This window comes from Meleagris gallopavo, chromosome 4 (assembly GCF_905368555.1).
Source record: "Meleagris gallopavo chromosome 4, MGAL_WU_HG_1.1, whole genome shotgun sequence".
In the NCBI taxonomy this organism is placed as follows: Eukaryota; Metazoa; Chordata; class Aves; order Galliformes; family Phasianidae; genus Meleagris; species Meleagris gallopavo.
The window spans coordinates 43,461,287-43,479,634 of record NC_139407.1 but is presented as its reverse complement, the minus strand read 5'-3'; the positions used below and the strand labels follow the sequence as shown (position 1 = coordinate 43,479,634).

The window sequence follows — 18,348 nt, the reverse complement described above, 5'->3', positions numbered from 1 at the left end:
TTTGATTCACTTTGAAGCTCTTTAGAGATGGCAGATGGGGGCCATCTTACTGAGGCTGCAGTTCACAGTATCTTACAACTTGGGTGAAGATTCCTTGTAGTAATTCAAGAAAAAAAAAAAATCTCTTTTGATATTGACCTTTGAATTTCAGGTTGCAATAAATAAAAATTTGAATAGACTTTTTAAAATTAGATAAACAGTTCTTTATGTAACAGGTAGTCCTTTTAATTCTGATATTCCTTTTATCCTATGAAATGAGGATTTGTAGGTCTTTCGGAATCACACATGCTGCTTCTGTTGTTTGAAATCAAATGGTCCTGTGGTCCATATCACATGGGGATGCTGAGTTGGCTGTATACACAGATATTTCCAGTCAAATTCCAACGCAACAGAGCTTCATTGCATTTGTACTTATTCTGAGAGCATTTTAGTTCAGAACAGTATCTCCACCTTGTCAAGACAAAGATCTCATCTATCTAAATTGTACTATATCCAAATCTACAGAGTTGACTTAGCATCCCAATACAATTTTCCCATTAGAAAAAATGCAGTGTGCGGTACCTGTTTGTCAGTGCTTAAGCTGATTGAGAATTAATAAACATTGATGCACACACATGAGTGCCTGTTCAGTCATTCAGTTGGCACTCAGGCTGTTAGTTCTGGTATGCATCAAGTGTATTGAGCTCAAACCAAAACTGCCTGAGCTAATAAGACCTAGTGCATGAGTACCTGGCAGAACAATGAAGTAACTTGCTTGGTTATGATTTATGGTTCTTCTTTGGTTTCATTTGGATTTTTTGCCAACCATAGTGTAATCTTCAGTAATATTTTCATGCAAAAAGAATTTTTACTTTTTTCAGACTGGCTCTGCCCCAATTAGTTAGTTTGGCAATGAAGTTCAGCTAATGTCTGTTGAGTTTCAAAGCATTCTGAGTTTCCTTCCCAGGAGCAACCAAAACTGATTATCATTTGCAATCATTGAAGTTTCATGTAATACATGGCAATATTTATTCCTATATAAGCCTGATGATCACTCCTCTAAGCAACTGCGTGTAATTTATGAACAGAACAATTTAGGAAGTTACATAGTTTTATCAATATTGTGACTTGTCTAAGAAGTAAAGTAGTGATAGATAAGTCATCACAGAAACAGATCGACACTAGAATAAGTACGGCAGACTGTGCAAACAAAAAAATACATGACTTAAGAGCATAGTATTGATTTTTTTAAATGGAAATATTTTTATTGTTCTTGTTAAATGCATGTGAAAGCAGTAACTTATATGGGAGCTATCAACATGTTAGACATTGCATAGTCTGTAATGAAAAGTTTTTGCCTCTGAAGAGTTGGAATATCTCTAAGGATGCTGGGACTTCATAATTTACACAGACGAATAAATGTATTCACATAAGTAATTGTTCAAAGACAATGTACGTAGTATTTGTTAGCTACTACTACATAAAAAAAAGAGAATATATCTTAAGCACATTAGAGTTAACAATAAAGCTTAGCATATTCTCAAGTTGATTGTCATAGTTTACATCTTTGTGCAGCAATGACTTTTAATCTCATCTTTAGATGAGTTTAAATCATCAAACCATAATTGGCAAGTTAGGGATTTTGTAACTAGACTTAACATACAGAATATTTTTCTTATTTCTTTTTAATACTTTTTTGGATTGGTAATGGTACAGTATTTTCTAGCAATGAATTTTTGCACTGCTAGTTTCATGAAACTTTGTTGTGTGCATTTGTTAAATCATGGGAATTAGTGTTTGGTGCTTTTTTAATTTTAATTTAATTTTTCAATCTGTTTCAGGCTTCGTAGAATATAGATTTATCTTTCTTTTCTCCTCTCTATGCTGAAAAACTGTACACGTTTCTTACAGCAATGATGTTTGAGACTGCTGGTGTCTGATTTTTCAGCTCTTTCCTGGCAGAAAAGGGGTCACAGAGAATGACTCAGAAATAAAAATCAGGTATTTGTAAAGAACAAAAAAACTGCAGATGGAGATTTAACTGGGGAATTAAGAGCTGTCTTTTTAAGAGAGGAAAAATATGAAGTAAACAGCACAGTCAGTGCTGCTGTTGGTATTAAATGTAGCTTTATCAGTCATTGAAATGTGCAGGGCTAAGCTGTAATTATGACTGTGTGAAGATACAGCAAGAAAGGTAAGGAGCAGTAGGGATGGAAAGGAGTTGTTGAAGCTGCAAGACTTTTTTTCATTTCACTAACCAGTACTTCTAATGAATGCCCATTGTAATTCCTTGTGAAATAAACTGACTTGAATGTAATGTATCTTTTTCTTTATGCAATAAAATTAAATCTTTACAATGTGGATTAAGCTTAAAGTTACCATAAATATTTGTGTTGTAAAGAGCTTGTTATTAAGCAAATTATTTGCACAGAGAGACGTAAATCTAAAGGCACTGTTATAGGAATTAGCAGTTAATACTAACCTGATAATCTTTCCCATTATTACTGCTAACCCTACTTAACTTTAATGCTGATGAAAACACATGCACCTAAGTGAAAATAGAAATGTCTCTCCAGTTTGTTAATTTGAATTCCCAAGGCAGAATTGAATGTGACAGCTGTGTAGGTGGATATGAGATGTTGATTGAAAAGGAAAAAGCAACCTGATTGGTTATGAAGAAAAAGACAAATCTTTTCCATAGCGGTTAAATTACACCTATTATGAAAGACATTTCCTGTCCTACACTGTGAATTTAATGAAGTATAAGGAGTGCCTCTTTGGTTTAAGGAAACTTAAGCACAGAATGAATTTAAATGGAAACTGCTTTTCCGTGTGTCAGTAGAGCTTGTGCAAAGGTAGTCACTGAGTGTAGGAACTTGAAATTAGACCTAGAAATATATTTGTTTAGATCTCTCTTCCAAGACATTATCAGTTATTCACAATGGAATCAAATTATGTCCCCCAGAAATTATGCAAAAGAAGATGCCAATCAAAGCAGTGAGATAAGCTTTCTATTTGTTCAATCTTAAGGGTAAGAAAAAAAAAAGATCACCACTGTTGAAAAATATGTAACGAATGGCTGCCTGACTTCTACCAAATGTAAGAAAGCATAAGGAGATGCTAATTAGAAAAATCAATAGTATTGTGATTGATGTTTCTTTCCATTACCTCATTCACCAACTGATTTGATCTCAAAATAATTCGTAATTATGACCTACTGAGAAAAATACTAAAATCTCTTAGATGCCACCGAGATGCATAAGGACTTTATGTTTGTAGCTGGGTATTTGTCAGTACAACATGTAGTGTTTTTCATTAGCTAACTGAATGACAAGTTCGTGAATTGCTCTCAAATATGGTGTGTGTCCCATGTATGAAATTGCTAACTCGGTGATTTTTCAACTATTTTCAATGTCTGACTCTCTATAAATTTCCAGTGGAAGTGCAGAACCTTGTGAAATAAATTTAGCTGTTGCTCTGGCAATTGCCTGATTATCTGCCTTTTACAAATATCTGACTGTTAGTACACAGATGAAAAAGCATTCTCTAACTGAAGGCTGAAGACAATAACGTTTTTCATTGTTTCTCCATCAGCTTATGGTTTTAATGAGTATTTTAATTGTTACGTGGCATAATTGTTTGGCTGAAAGATGCAGAAACATAGTCAAAAATTAAACTTTTTACCTTCTGTTACTAAATTGAACAGTCCTTGACTGCATTCAGCTAAGAATAAACTCTATCTGTTATGGTATTGCACAGATCTTTATAAGCAAAGGAAGGTACAATACTAGCCTAGAGTCATATATGATGAGATATGTGATATTCTTTAAAAAATCCATAGATGCTTTGAGAGAGCAAAAGAAAAAATGTGTATGTGTGCTAAAAGATTGTGTACTAGCAAAGAGATCAGGCAATGTACTGAAACAAGTATGGCATTTGAAATGTGCCTCAAAGTAATATGACTTTCGGAATAAAGTATGAGAAGAATAAATTATGTATTGATAAATGTCTCAAATACAGCTTGTTTTAAATGATATGAATAACTAGGATGTAAATCAGGCTGTAAAACCTGGAGTTGGAGAGATTAATATCTGATTAGAGATTTAGCACAGGGTTAGTCAGGTATATCTATGCTACGTTGTTGCAGTTGAGTTAAAATGCATTCCAGAATCTTTATCTTCTTCTAAAGTTTTTATACAGCCTTCCATTTTCAAATGGCTAAGAGCATCACAAGAGGGCAGGTTCCATCAGATTATCCCTGGATTAAAATGACAATCTCTGTGAAAATCTCATGAATTGAAGTTGACAGTAATCAAATGAATAGGGGAACTTTTTCACTACAGTGGATTCTATATTACTATCAGATTGATTCTCTGTTCTGTGCAATTGATGGAAAAGCATCAAAAAAGAGAATGTGGTACTTTAGTTGACATTTAAATGAATGAAATGCAGACTTACAGCTCCTTCACTGTTGTGAATTGCTGGTTTCAAGAAGTTGAGGGGAACTTGAGTGCCAAAAATAGTGTAATAATTCATAAAACTCTTGAAGAGCTAAAGCCAGAGTCTTGGTCTGAAAGAATGTTCAGAGTTTTTACTGTGACTGTCAGTACAGCTACAATTCAGGCAATTAAATATATTGATGTTTGACCTGATTGTGTACAATTTATGAGTGAGTTACTTTTGCATTCAAATAATTCTTGAACTATGCTCATTTTATCAACATATGGAATTATCCTTTACAGAGTTCAGACATCAAAAGATTGGTTATCTTAATCTTACTTCATTCCTCAGCCATCAGGTCTACTTGAATCATCCACTGGAATGGTTATGGTCTAATTCAGAATTGATGGCATACTGAAGAGTAGAAGTGGAACATCAGACTCATTGTTCATGAAATGAATCAACAATGTCTTTCATTTCAAAACGATAACTTTTCTTGATTAGTTTATTCACCCTATCATAAAAAACAATAATTACAATAATCAGATTCTCAAGATGGAAAAGTTACTAACACTTCATTTTCAAGAATTGGACATAGCTAAGTAGTATTTCCTGAATAGAATGATTGGAATGCATGTTATGTTTGGGTTTTTCAAATGTAAGCTGAAAGTTAAATACACTTTGAAACTGTTCAGTTAAAGTATAGTTAATCTATATTCAATACATCTGAAATTATAGCAGGTATTTTAAAGGTTTACATATTAGTAGGAAGAAGCTAAGGCAAATAATTTTCTAGGTTGGTGGGATATGCCCTCTTCTCGTAAGGGGACAGCATGTCATGTTTTACTTACTATTCCTCAGGGGGGAAAAAAGGGTATACAATAAATCATAGATTTTCCTACTAATCTTGATACCCCTTTACTAAAGCTGCTTGTATTCTTGTTTGTTCCATGCATGATAAAGCGAGTGAGAAGTTTTTAAATGTTGAGAGATAAACTATCCCCATTTTAGTTAACAATAAATTGAACACAGAGTTGAGCGATTTAACATTTTGTCTCTTAGTTATTTTTGCTCATATATTATTAAGTGGTCCACAGATACTACATAGTTCTTCTTAATATGAATAATGTTGATTTAGGATTTTTACTCTTAGCAGTAATCCAGCAACATATGAATGAGACCACTGTACTTTTTTTTACAAAGTTAACAAGTTTTCTCTCAACTGATTTTCTCTCCTTTTTTTTTACCCACTCACTAGCGATTATGACTAAATTTGTGAAGTAAAGATATAAATGGTATATGACATTAATAACTTACAGACTGCCAGGCTTTCTTCTTTGGGACATTCTGGCTGGAATTAATAGCAATTAAATTTTCAGTCAAAGCATGCTAATAGAAACTACCCAGAATTTATCTTTTCAGAGTAGTTTCGTAATGCATAGTGACAGAGATCAACAGATCAACAGAAATCAGAAAGCAAGTACATCTTTTCATGCTGTTAAATTTTTTGAAGATGGAAGACCGTCCAAGTAACTACTTGACAAAACTTTACATTGCTGAAGAAATGAGATATGTTAAAAGATTATTTCTGGAACAGGACTGTTGCTTTTATTTTGTGGAATATCAAAATAACGTAAAGACATAACACACAGTGCTAGAAAGAGGAGCCCAAAATAGAAATGGTACAAAGCTAATGGTTGCATTAAAATCAGGACTCAACTAAAGTTTTGCTTCAGCATCACAGATTTAAAGTAAGTGACTCAATCACTGTTAAGAGTGTGAAGTTATAAAGCCAGTGTCATTGACATCAACTAAGTGAGGATGAAAATCCAATGATGACTGAAGTTAGAAAGCAACAACTGAAGCAAAAGTACTGTCAATGTGAAGGAAGTTGGAAGGGTAATGATGTGAGTCTCCAAAAGGGGGGGAAAAAAAAGCACAGTTCAGCTGGTTATAGATCTGCTCTCAGTTGCTTTTGTCAAACTGTTCTTCCCATTAATAGGAAAAGTGGATTAAAAATCATTGTCTGTTTAAAAATAAAAAACCAAAAAAACTCCCAAAAACTCGTATCTGCCAAATGGGTTTTTAGTGGGTTTTGTTCTTTGTCACTGCTCATGATTCAGTTAAAATAAGAAGAAAACTAATTACTGTTATAAATCTAAATGAGAGATTGGTAAAATAAAGTTGTTATTAGATAATTCAATGCTAGGGGCTTTTATTGATAGGGTAGAAATATACGTGAAATCTGTGTGGTGTTTCTTTCAGCCCCTCTTGCAAGTTTTTCAATTCATTTTTTTGCATTCTTAACATTTGAAAGCAGAGAAATGAGTAAGTTTTATGACACCCTCTCTAGTCTTCCGTAGAGGCATATGAGTAGCACAAGAAATTTCCAGTCTCTTGTGCTCAGGGAAGAGTTTTAGAAGGTGATTTTTTACCTTCTCTTCTAATTTGTATAATAGTGTGGATTCCATTCCTCCTCCTCCTTCCTCCAGCTATTTTGGGAAAGATTTTAAAATATTCTGTGAAGCTTACAAATTAGCTCCTTGGATGTTTTTGTTATGTTTTCCATATTACTTAATTTATTAAGTACTTTCAAAATATGTATTTTACTGAATTTTGTAGCAGAATTAAGATAAAATCCATTCATGAACAATGCATTGAAATATACTGTACATTATCTGTAACACTAGGCCTAATGTGAACTTTTAAAGAAATCATGTTTAAAGTTTCCTTTAGCCTGTGGCTTTAATGAAAACATGATTAAACCCAACGGTGACATAAGGGAAAATATGTTTGAGGTAGCTTATTTTTAATATCCATTAATAAGATTTTTGATAACTGTGTGATGAATGAGCTATATGTTTAAAACATGGCAGGTCCTAATGACCATTATAAAGCATTTTCACAGAGTCACAGAGTGGTTGAGGTAGGCAGGGCCTTCTGGGTCCATCTGATCCCACCCTTGCTCCAGCAGGGATACCTAGAGCAGGTGCCCAGAGCCACATCCAGGTGATTTCTGAAGATCTCCAAGGAGGAGTCTCCACAGCCTGTGGGCTGCCTGTGTCAGTGCTCCATTACCCGCACAGTGAAGAGGTGTTTCCTGATGTTCTGTGTTCCTGGTGTAATGCAAGAAAACCTCTTGTGTTTCAATTTGCTCCAAGAAACAAAATTGTCATTATCTTAACCTCCAAAGTCCTTGTATAATTACCTACTTTTTTATTCTTGCTTTCCTTTTATCTTTCATCTGCAGTCTTCACAGCAGTAATATAATGTCTACGTCTGAAGCATTCACAGCTTATTTTTGCCTTCAAGAAATTTTAGAGCTCTTCTTTCAAAACAGCCATTCAAAGAGAAAATAATAGTGATTCTGATATCTCTCTTAGCATGGATTTAATAATAAATTCCATTGTATATTTATTCTGACTTTCTGATGTCTTCGGGGATAAAGAACAACAAACTATAAATAACCTTGAGACTGGGAATCCAGGGAGATTATTCCCTGGAATTGCTGGGCTTTGGTTGTAGTCTTTCCCTTGCTTTTCTCTGCCATTAAGAATATTGCATTATTCTCTCTAGTAAAGTGGGCAGCAACATTGGAAAGATGGGGAATGCCTAATTTCAGGAGGAAGTAGATCCCCAGTTTTTCACATTTCTAAACAATGATATTGTGCAAAATTTTCTGAAATTGTGAGATATAGCTAAGGTGACACACTCCTGCTTCAGTGTGGCATTCATTCATGCTTCCTCCTTAGAACAGATTTTAAACACAGTAAGTAGCAACCATTCTTTTTTATTTATTAAGTTTTAAGTAAGCAATTAATTGTATGGTTTAAGATCTTGCTAAATTGTTTTATCATTATGTAGTTGTTTGTATTCCTAACAGTAATAATTAGGCAATAAAACTCAGAGTGACTGAGGACTTTGCCTCTGGGATGTTTCTCTGCTGCAATTTCACACTAAAGACTAAGCAAATGTCTATTGAGAGCAGCTTAAGGAAAAAGCAGTTGTGCTGCTTCAGTTTTCATTTAAAAAAAAACAACACTGTGGAATAAGAATGATTTCTTGCTCTTTTAGTCTTCATTTAGTAAAATACTTTACTTTCCAATATGTGAAATATTGGAAAATGTTGGAGAATATCTATTTCCATAACTATTGAAAAGCCGTATGTCCTATATAAGGACTTACTCTTTAGAGCTTTTTGAACCTTCTTTCCCCTTTTATGTAGAATGCTCAAAGGAAAATGTTATTCCTACTTTTCCCCCAGGTGAATCTGTTGGTTCAGTAGATTGTGATATGCAGTTTTATATATAAATATTTTTTATCAACTTGAAAGCTTTTGCTTTTAGCTGTGCCTTTGTGGCTTTCTGAGGTATCCACACATCTGCTGTTTCCTTGACAATGGTGATATAGATGCTGCTATTACCATGGGAATGGTACTCCTGAATGAAGCTGCTACCTCCAAAGGGGATGTCGGGAAGAGGAGAAGTAAGTTACTTAGTACAATTAAGCAATGTTATCACAATTAAAAAGATATTGAGAAATTACAAATGACTATCTGATTAAGTTTTTAAAAGCTCTTCCTTAAACTAATTTTTACATGTTGTGGGGTGGAGAAGAGTATAGCATAGAGCTTGAATAGATTATATTAGCGCGTTGTAGCAGTAAAAACAAGTCTTAAGCATCCCCAGACAACTTACAACTTGACATTCTCTATGATGTAGAAAGGCATAGTGTGAATGTGTCTGTGAGTTAAAGAACAGGAGTTTCAAAGCATTTTCAGAATGAGTTTAGGCATTTAAGATGCTCATGACAACATGCAAAGGAGAGAAAAAAATTCTTGTTACATTTTGTACAATATGTCTTTGAAGGAAAGTGAAAGCACAACAATGCAGAATATATCCTAATATGTAATGTCTAAGGGCTCCTAGCCAGAAGTGTTAGTTTTATGTTTTTTTCTGAATTTCATTTTCATTCAGAGTATCCAAAAGATTTTTTTGGTAGTCACTTGCATAAGAACACAATATGAAAGCATTTTATTCAGATTTAAACTTCTTACCATACTGCCATTTTCTTTTTTCTCACATAAAAGGTTGAAGATTTTTAAAGATACCATCATTTCTATGCTATTTATTTGTTCTTTTAAAATCCATTCTTTAGCATCTTGTATGTAATATACAGCATTGCAGATAGGGATAGCCAATAATGCTTCATAATAGTAGGTTGAATGTTTGTTTACACTGATTTGAGTGTCATCTTCAGTGAGCTGTAGAGATATAACTTGATTTTGTGTATTCTTCATGGATCTTAACTAATACTGATTTTGAAAAAGACATTGACATTAATTTAATTGGCATGTGTTGTTGGATCACAGTTGCTTCTGTGATAACGGGTGTGTGTAGTGACATGGGCTATAGCGCAAGTTCAAACTTGGTTCTACTTACGGCTTTCATTTGAATACTTTCTGTGTTGTTCTTGCTTAACACTTCATTATGGTTTGAAATCACGTTTATGACTGGCAGTTTCTGTATGATGAAGCATGCATAAAATCTGTACAGGGCTAATTTTCTCAAAATAGTTGCAGAAGTTTTAACAATTAGATTGATATATATCAGTTTTTACATAGTCAATTTTAATGAAAAATGCATTCATTTTCGGCTTCACTGACTTCTATTTATTTCCATGGAAACTACAACAGATACAAAGAGCACCAACTACTTGAGAGAGCAAATTCTCAGCTACAAAACAGTGTTTTTCAACGTGTTCACCACCATTAGCTCATTAGCTATGCATTTCAATAGCAATGAACAAATGCCTGTATGCTGAGCTCATAAAAATCCATACCAGCAGAGGTAACTCACTGTTGTTATCACCATTGCTGAAATGCATAACCCACCACCTCACTGTGCTCACATCCACTGTCTGGTCTCCACAAATGTTCAGCAAGCATCAGTGCATGTCAATGGATGCCATTTTTTCCACGTGGAGGAGTTCAGTGACACATCTTTACTTCATACACACTTCTGTGTCAGATACCGTTTTGTCAGACTGCCCCTTTGCTGCTGGCACCAAAATGAAACAGGCTATTGTTTGGATATTCAATATCCATTGACTTACTACCAACATCAACCTCTGTTGTGGTGGGTTGAGGCATTACTTTCGGAGCAGTACTCATAGGTGAGATGCATCTCAGTCATATACATCAGACTGTAAAATGTTTCTTTTTTTTTCTTTCACCTGCACACAATTGAGTGAGCTATGATGATTGAAAAGGTTTTTTGCTGCTACTACAGAAGTGTCAACTGGTGTATCAGATTTGATTTGTTAATTTAAGTATTTACTTTGCTAATTCTTTCTTAGCCTGAAAAGGCTCAAAGAGCTTGCATCTGGATGCTCTCAGGAGGTCTATGTCACTGTTACTTAACTTCAATACCCAAAGACATAATATTTAAGAGTAATTTCTCTGCAGCCCTGGAACTTAATACAGTGAAATGTTTTAGCCACTAAGAATTCGATAAAGCAGTTACTTAACAGCCTTTGCAGTTACTTTAGCCTTAGATGGTTGATTAGAGGCAGCATGATTCCATTAGTCCAGGGATGTTTTTTTCTAAATGTGTTTTCCAAAAGAACAAGCAAATACCTGAAATGACATTGCTTGATATGTATAATTTACAGGGTTATTAAATCTGTTATCAGCAGTAAGGTGTTTGCATCTGCAAACATTTGAGTTGCAAATTGCTGCTCTCTTTTCTTGAAAGTACATTTAAACTGACAAGTTATTTTTTCTTAATAACCATAAATATTACTTCCATGTGTATTTGAAATCCTATCAGAAGATAGTGAGCATCAGTAGGCAAGCAGTAGTGTTTCTGTATTTCACTGTCAAAATTCTATATAAATGATTGACGTAAATAATATTCTTTGTAGAGATTCCAGTTTTAAATCTTTTATACGCTAGTAAACAAAGTTATTTTCTTTCTAGTAATATGCCTGGTAGGCCTGGGTCTGGTGGTCTTTTTCTTCAGCTTCCTGTTGTCCATATTCCGCTCCAAATACCATGGCTACCCATACAGGTAATTTCTCATTAAATTCTTATCTTATATATTTTAATAACATTGTCTAAATTTAAGAACAGTTTTTAGGTAACAAATCTTTAATTTTTACCACTGGAATCTATGGGAGTTGGAAGAAGCAGGAAGAAGGGTGATCAACTGAAGCAAATCAAAAAGGGATGGAAAGCTGATGGGATTAGAATGACTGTTAATGCAGACCAGTTACATTTGAGTACAGACCATGGCTTATGCAGTGCTCCATGAAAAATGTGAAGGAAAAATTATGCTTGAGTTTATAAAACTTTTTACATATTTCTTTCTGTGTTTCAGCTGTGAGTCACCTGTAGAGATTGCCTAGATTTCTGATTTACATCTTGCTCATTTGTTACACACTTTTTTTAATAGCCTGCCAAGAACTCATATCTTTTTCTCATGATCCTGATAGTATTTTTAGATTTACCTGAAAAAGCCAGGCTAAAAGAAAAAGTAGCATGCAATTAAGTTTTCTGTGCTATAATAATGATGGACTAGGCTATTGAGATAAAAACAATGCAATGACATTTCCTGAGTTGTCAAGTTTACAGAACAAAACATAGAAATCTGTAGATTTCACTCCCAAAGCTTTGTTATATAAGAAATCTAAAATATTTTTAGTGAGAAAAGTCAATCTTCTGTTGTTCCAACTAAATTCAAGATTAATAATTATTATGTATATATATGTACATATATACACATATAAAACATATTTATACAATTGACAGTCTTAACATGCTATGCAAGGCTTTACAGTACAGCTAAGATGTAAAAAACCAGCTAAGAGCTGTTTTCCCCACTCCAAGTGGCAAGAATGCCACTTAAAATGATGAGATTTTCATTATTTCCAACGAAATTCTTTTCTCTAAACTAGTAGACTAATAAATCACGTATTATGTATTAGTCTATGTTACTGTTTACCACGGTTGAAAAAAGTAAGTGTATGACATTCATGTTGTAGTGCAGATATAGTAATGCTTTGCTGAAAGATCTTTTGACACTATGAATTGTCATCTAATGCATGTACAAGATGTACATAAGGGAAGTATTAGCAATGCAGATTCAGAAATCTCTATTTTCAAGTAAGTAGAGAATGAAAGAACGGTCTATTAATATTATCAATTCTGCTGGGGTTTTTTTTTTTTTTTTTTTGTTTTTTTTTTTACAGTCACTGTTAGTGAGTCATATGGGGAATACTAAATTTTTTTTCTGATACTTAGTGTTGATTTCCATGAGTGGTCTTGTGTGTTAGTACAGAAGCCCGATTTGTATTCTCAGTTTCGAACCACTACTCAAGGTAGTTTAACTCTTCTTCTCACAGTATGCACAGAAGGTCTTTTCCCGCTTTCTACTCTGTTTTGCTAAGGAAAGTGATCTGCAAAGGGCCCTATAGTATAGTATTGTGAGATTTCATTGGTATGGATTATGTAATTTGCCATCTGGAATAGTCTGTGCAGCCTCTCAGCATCTTCTCTGGAAACTACCTTTTAGCCTTGCCATTAACATGTCAGTTGTCTCAACCATCTTCATGACAGTGTCATACTCTTTCTGAAGAGGAGTTCTTTGGCTTATGTGCATACTTAAAAATTCTAATGAAGTGAGTGTGCAGAAGGACCAAGTATGTAAACTCTCTTATTTTCTCTTTGCCCCTTTAATGTTATATTCTACACATTAATTTCAGTCATATCTGTTGATAAACATTCTTTTTTGTCTGACTTCCTTAGCATCTTTCCAAGGATTTTTTTTTGTCTCATCAATAGATCCCAGTGTAATTATATCTTAAAATGTGAACTATGTCTGTCTCTTTACTTTAAGTGGTTGTGATTTCACCTTGAAACTGTAAGTCTTTATGTGATAAATTGGCTTCAGGCTAGTAAAATTTTAACACCACTAGAAACAGTGCATACTAATGATTTATTAGAAAAAAAGAAAGGATGCTTATGTGGGCTTGCCTAAAATGACATTTAAAGAAAACAAATTGTTTAAATGCTATGTGCACTATCAAAAACATCAATTTTTGTCTTACTTTAAAAAAATCCAAATACACAGAATTGTTTGTGCTCTCTGTCAGTAAACTCTCAAATATGTCCTACGTGAAACAGGATGCATCAATAAAAACTGGAAAAGTAACATAAACTACTTTCAGCCTGCTTATCTCCAGTGACATCTGTTTAGTTAAGATAAATCAAAACAGAGTTAGATAAACATATAACTGGAGTAAAAAACCTGATAAATTTATTTCCTTTTCTAATGTGCATAAATTAAAGTACTGGGAATGCTGTTACCTCCTTGATGCTGGTAATGCCTTGACTAATGGTAATGCCATTATTAGTGTTAATTTCTGTGACAAACAGAAAAGTTTCCAGAAGAGTGCTACAGGACAGCACAAGTCTATACATATGCTCTTTAGATGGCACGTGTGTGTGTAGGAAGGGAGAGTAACATCATTTTAAACTGCTTCAGACATTTTCAAATTAGGTTTTGATTCTCCCTTCCATAGAGTGTTTTTTCCTGAAAGTTAGGTTGAGCAAAAATAATGTTTTAATGTGCTGGTAAAATACGTATATGCAGTAAACCTTTGGAATGGGAGATGGGATGCAAAATTGAGATCATCATGAAAGTTTTTTACAGGGTACATAGATTCATGATAGATGAGTAAGCACGTAATAAATTTCTCTCTATAGTCATGTTTACCATGGCTAGGCTTTTTATGCTATTACTAAACCAATTTTTGTGGGAACAGGATAGAATTTTTTTTTTTTTTTTTGCTAAAACTTTTATTTTAATTGTTGTCATTAATGGTTGAATGATAATACATTAATTTTGTTTCATACTGTTGTACATTTTTCCCTTTATCCCTTCTACCTGCTGTAGGGAACCTGCTTTAGCTGGGGAGTAGACTTAATGATCTCTGGAGATCCCTTCCATCCCCTGCAATTCTGCGGTTCTGTAATAAGACCAGGAGTATTGATACATCCATTTTAGAAGCCTTCTCGATCCAGCATTGAAATTGGATAAATGATGTATTAAGCATCAGATATTCAATCATTGAGCATTTCACTACCTCAACATAATGTTATCATAACTAGAATACATGCTAACAATAGGGAGAACAATTTTAACTATAAGCCAGAAGGATGAAATCTAAGTTAGCTTTTGTATTCAGAAGAGAGTTTGGAAAGTTCTATGCAAACCTTACTTTAGGTTGGTGCAGTCCAAGAAAACACGTAAAATATTAAGAATGAGGAGGGACAGTAAGAACAAGGGAGAATACATCAGTACATTAACAGAGTAGTGTATCACTGTGAATAGTAGCAATAAAAATATTTGTAATGCTGGATTCTTTAAGAGAAAAAGACAAAAGACAAAAGTCTTATTTGGCGTATAATGGTGTTTAAAAAAAAAAAAGTTATTCATGATTTTTTTTTTTTTTTTAATCTTTGGCTGAAATTTATGAAGTAGGCTTTTTGAAATTTTTAGGGTCGTTTTGTTATTGATGGCACTTTTTGTTGTCCTTTCAAGTCTAGGTCTTACCATGCACTTTTGTTTTAATGTGATTTTTAAATAATATTAACAACAGAAAATGTGAGGGTTTTATGTAATTTTTTATTAAGTTGCTTGCACTATGTATCTTCTTTATGAATTTTTGGCACCTGCAATTGTGAGTTTCATTATCAGATTAGCCTTTAAAGCAATTGCAGTTGTGTATTACTGAAAACGTTAAGGTGAAGAAGTTTTAGTTAAATAATAATCAGCCTTCAGAACTATGACTAATAAAATGAGAAAATACATATTCTGAAGTGACTAGCATGGAAAAAGAGGTAAGCTGAAAGAAAGCACAATAAATAAAAGATGCCTTATTTTCATGAAATAAACATAAAAGTTAAGCTAGACATGAAGTATTTGTTCTTTGCCTAGAGTCAGAGCAACAAGAACAGACAAGATGTGGAGCTGGATATCTTGCATTTACTGTATATGTCATATAAGAAATGTCTATCCTCAATTTAATTAAATTAGTTTCAGTAAAGAAATCTTGAATAATACTGAACAACTGAGAGTAGTTGAGATATAGTCATCTATTTCTGTTAAGCACTAAGATTCACAGTTGGGTCTGTAGCACACAACAAAATAAACTACTTCCTTCAAAACTGAGGCAATCAGGATAATTCTGAAGGACAGGAAAATGATAATACACATTTACCATTTTCCATATTTCTTCTCTTATTATGGCTGGACAGCAAGTTTTTCAGGAAAAAAAAAGTTGCCTACTGAAATGGAAAACAAACCAGTTTCTTCATCAAATCATCAAATGTTATACTGAGTACAAATAGCCACAGACTTCCACGGTCCTCCCTGTGAGATTTCTAGTCCTTTAAAGAATAAGAGCTCCACATTTCAGGTATCTGGCTCCGTAGTGCATCTTTTAAGATCAATTTAAACAGATATTACCCAACTTGTCCTTACAGTTTTTTCTGAAACCACGCCCCCTCCCCATCTTTTTTTGGCTACTTTCTGTTTCATGATTTTTATAATGTTTTAGTGTTTTGTGTTTTTCAACCTTTGGCTTTTTTTCTTTCTTAGACTTCTATAACTTCTGAATTATTTTTGCTTTTTACCTTAGCTGCTAAACGTGTGCTTCAGTTACAGACAAACAGTAACATAGATACAGTAGTATATATGGTAGCAGAATATTTATTCAAAATGACACTGACATATTTATATTTTCCTACAGTAATATCTTTCAGTTTTTCACCACCCCTCATTTTGTCATTGCTACCTGCCTGATTACCCTTTTATTTTCCTGCCCCAAATTTTCCCACTATCTTTTTTCCTCTCTTCTTCATTCCTTCTTTCCTGTACATGGCCTTACATATCTATCCTACAGCATTCTCTTATTTCTCTGTTCTGCACCTTGCAATTCTCTTTGTACAGTTGTTCTCGCATTTCCTTTTCAATCCTTTTCAATAATCACTTCACCCTCTAGCACCCAGCCAGCTGCCATCTGTTTTGCCTTCGTCTGTATGTCTTGCTTAATGAGCATGTCAACTTTTTGCAGCAGGGAACATCTTTATAGTGGTACTGTCTTTTAAGCTCATGGCACTTGCATGGCTGTTTTGTAATGAGTAGTTAGTTATGCCATGGATGGAAAAGTGATGAAGTTAATATGATGTGTATACTTGAGCACACTGTATATCTTTGAGGAGTCAAAAGTTCTTTCATGTGAAGCTAGAGGCAGTCAAGCTATAGTAACCCTTCAGTTCAGCCTGTCATTATTTTGTGCTTATAGAATTAGCTCAATCTGTGGTTGCACACAACTCCTTCTCTCTGCATTCCCCTTTGCAAAGATATCTCATTTGTTAATGTCTTTGAAAAACCTCAAATAAAATGTATGACAAGTGAAATGTAAGCTTTTTAAAATAAAAATTTAAATACAAGGTTTTGTTCCAGGGATGAAGAAGCAGCAGTGTCATCTGAAATTCCTTAATTTATTAAAACATTAAGAACATAAGAGTCTGGAGCCTTACAGAACCTTGCCAAGTCATTTATACCCTCCCCACTCAGGGGCCACTTCTACAAGGGAAGAATGATTAAAATAAATCTGAAACACCTCCCAGTAGACATAGCTTTTACTTTTAGGTAGTAAAAGCAGGTGCAGAGCTTGATTGAAGAGAACAGATGTTTGAAGTGCATTTTGCTTTTTAATATGAAAATATAAGTTTCAGTCACTCAGGTTTTTATTTGATGACTTTCATGCTTATTTAGTAATTATCTAATGAGATATAAACATTTAAGAGATTATTACACAAACATTGAATGGCTTTTCAAATGAATGTTTTGAAGTCCTTGTTTATTCTCTTGAAATAATTGTAATACTATATTTTATAGGCATTTTTTCAGCTTTTAATCATGTTTCCTTTCTTTTCAGCTTCTTAATTAAGTGAATTCAAGAGAGATTCATTTAGAGCTGCTTACCATGAAGATAACATCAGTATCAGCTTATCTGCCTGCCACTGTTAGACGTATTCAAGACTATTTAGTTGGCTCATCTGTTTCTGTGATAATTTGTATAGTATGCAGACAGAGAAACGAATACAGTTTTACACAATGAATGCTTAATTTATAGATATATATCATAAATATCTCATTGGGAAGTACTAAAATGTAATGCATAGTCTGTGCTCAAGAATCTGAATAAACTTCATTATAATGGGCTTAAGGCTTTCATATTAATTTTAGTACAAGAATCCAAAGAGTTTTGTCAGGTTTTAAGTCTGAAGTTTGTTAAATTGTTTTAAGATGCAATTTAGAATATGATCAAATAATTGTTTCTTCAACTAATGTTTAGAGAAATACCATGGTGGGAACTATAATGAGTAGTATGACATGTATCTTGCCATTACTTTGCTTTGAAAGTGTAAGCTTAAAGAATAAAAGGATTCAGCTTAGAAGTTTAATTTTATTGGATTGATTATACACTGACCATGCTAACACAGTGCTATGGAGGATTTCCTCCAAAATACACTGTAACCTTTGGTAGCTGTGATGCTTCTAGAGGTAGTACAATCTCACATTTTGTAGCTAACATACAAGAGCAAGGATCAAATCTTGGATAAGTCACTTCTGTACCTGCTCCTACCTCATATGAAATGCTCTCATATGTAAGTATATACCTTTGTATATGCCTGCATATTGTATTTAGTGTAGCTCAGGAAACAAGAATTGTAGACATACAGTTTTTCCAAGTTCCAGTTCACTTTCACTGGCATTCCAGGAATGAAATCAGATTGGAGTTTCCTTCATATATTATATATGAAGGACTCTGAATGTGAGGATGAGTTTCTCTGAA

At 33.7% G+C, this 18,348-nt stretch overlaps 1 protein-coding gene and 1 long non-coding RNA gene across 3 annotated transcripts in view; one reads left to right on the top strand and one right to left on the bottom strand.

The window, feature by feature from the left end:
- TUSC3 (tumor suppressor candidate 3) overlaps positions 1 to 17,956 on the top strand; it is a 108,273-nt gene extending 90,317 nt beyond the window's left edge. Inside the window, exons 8-10 of the mRNA XM_085223083.1 lie at positions 8,830 to 8,904; positions 11,399 to 11,489; positions 17,428 to 17,956. Of these exons, the coding sequence (XP_085079209.1) occupies positions 8,830 to 8,904; positions 11,399 to 11,489; positions 17,428 to 17,443 (182 nt within the window). The 3' untranslated portion in view covers positions 17,444 to 17,956. The remainder of the gene's footprint in view (positions 1 to 8,829; positions 8,905 to 11,398; positions 11,490 to 17,427) is intronic.
- Positions 1 to 18,348, bottom strand: part of LOC109367349 (uncharacterized) — a 68,843-nt gene that overhangs the window by 17,476 nt on the left and 33,019 nt on the right. The gene's annotated exons all lie outside the window — the stretch shown is intronic.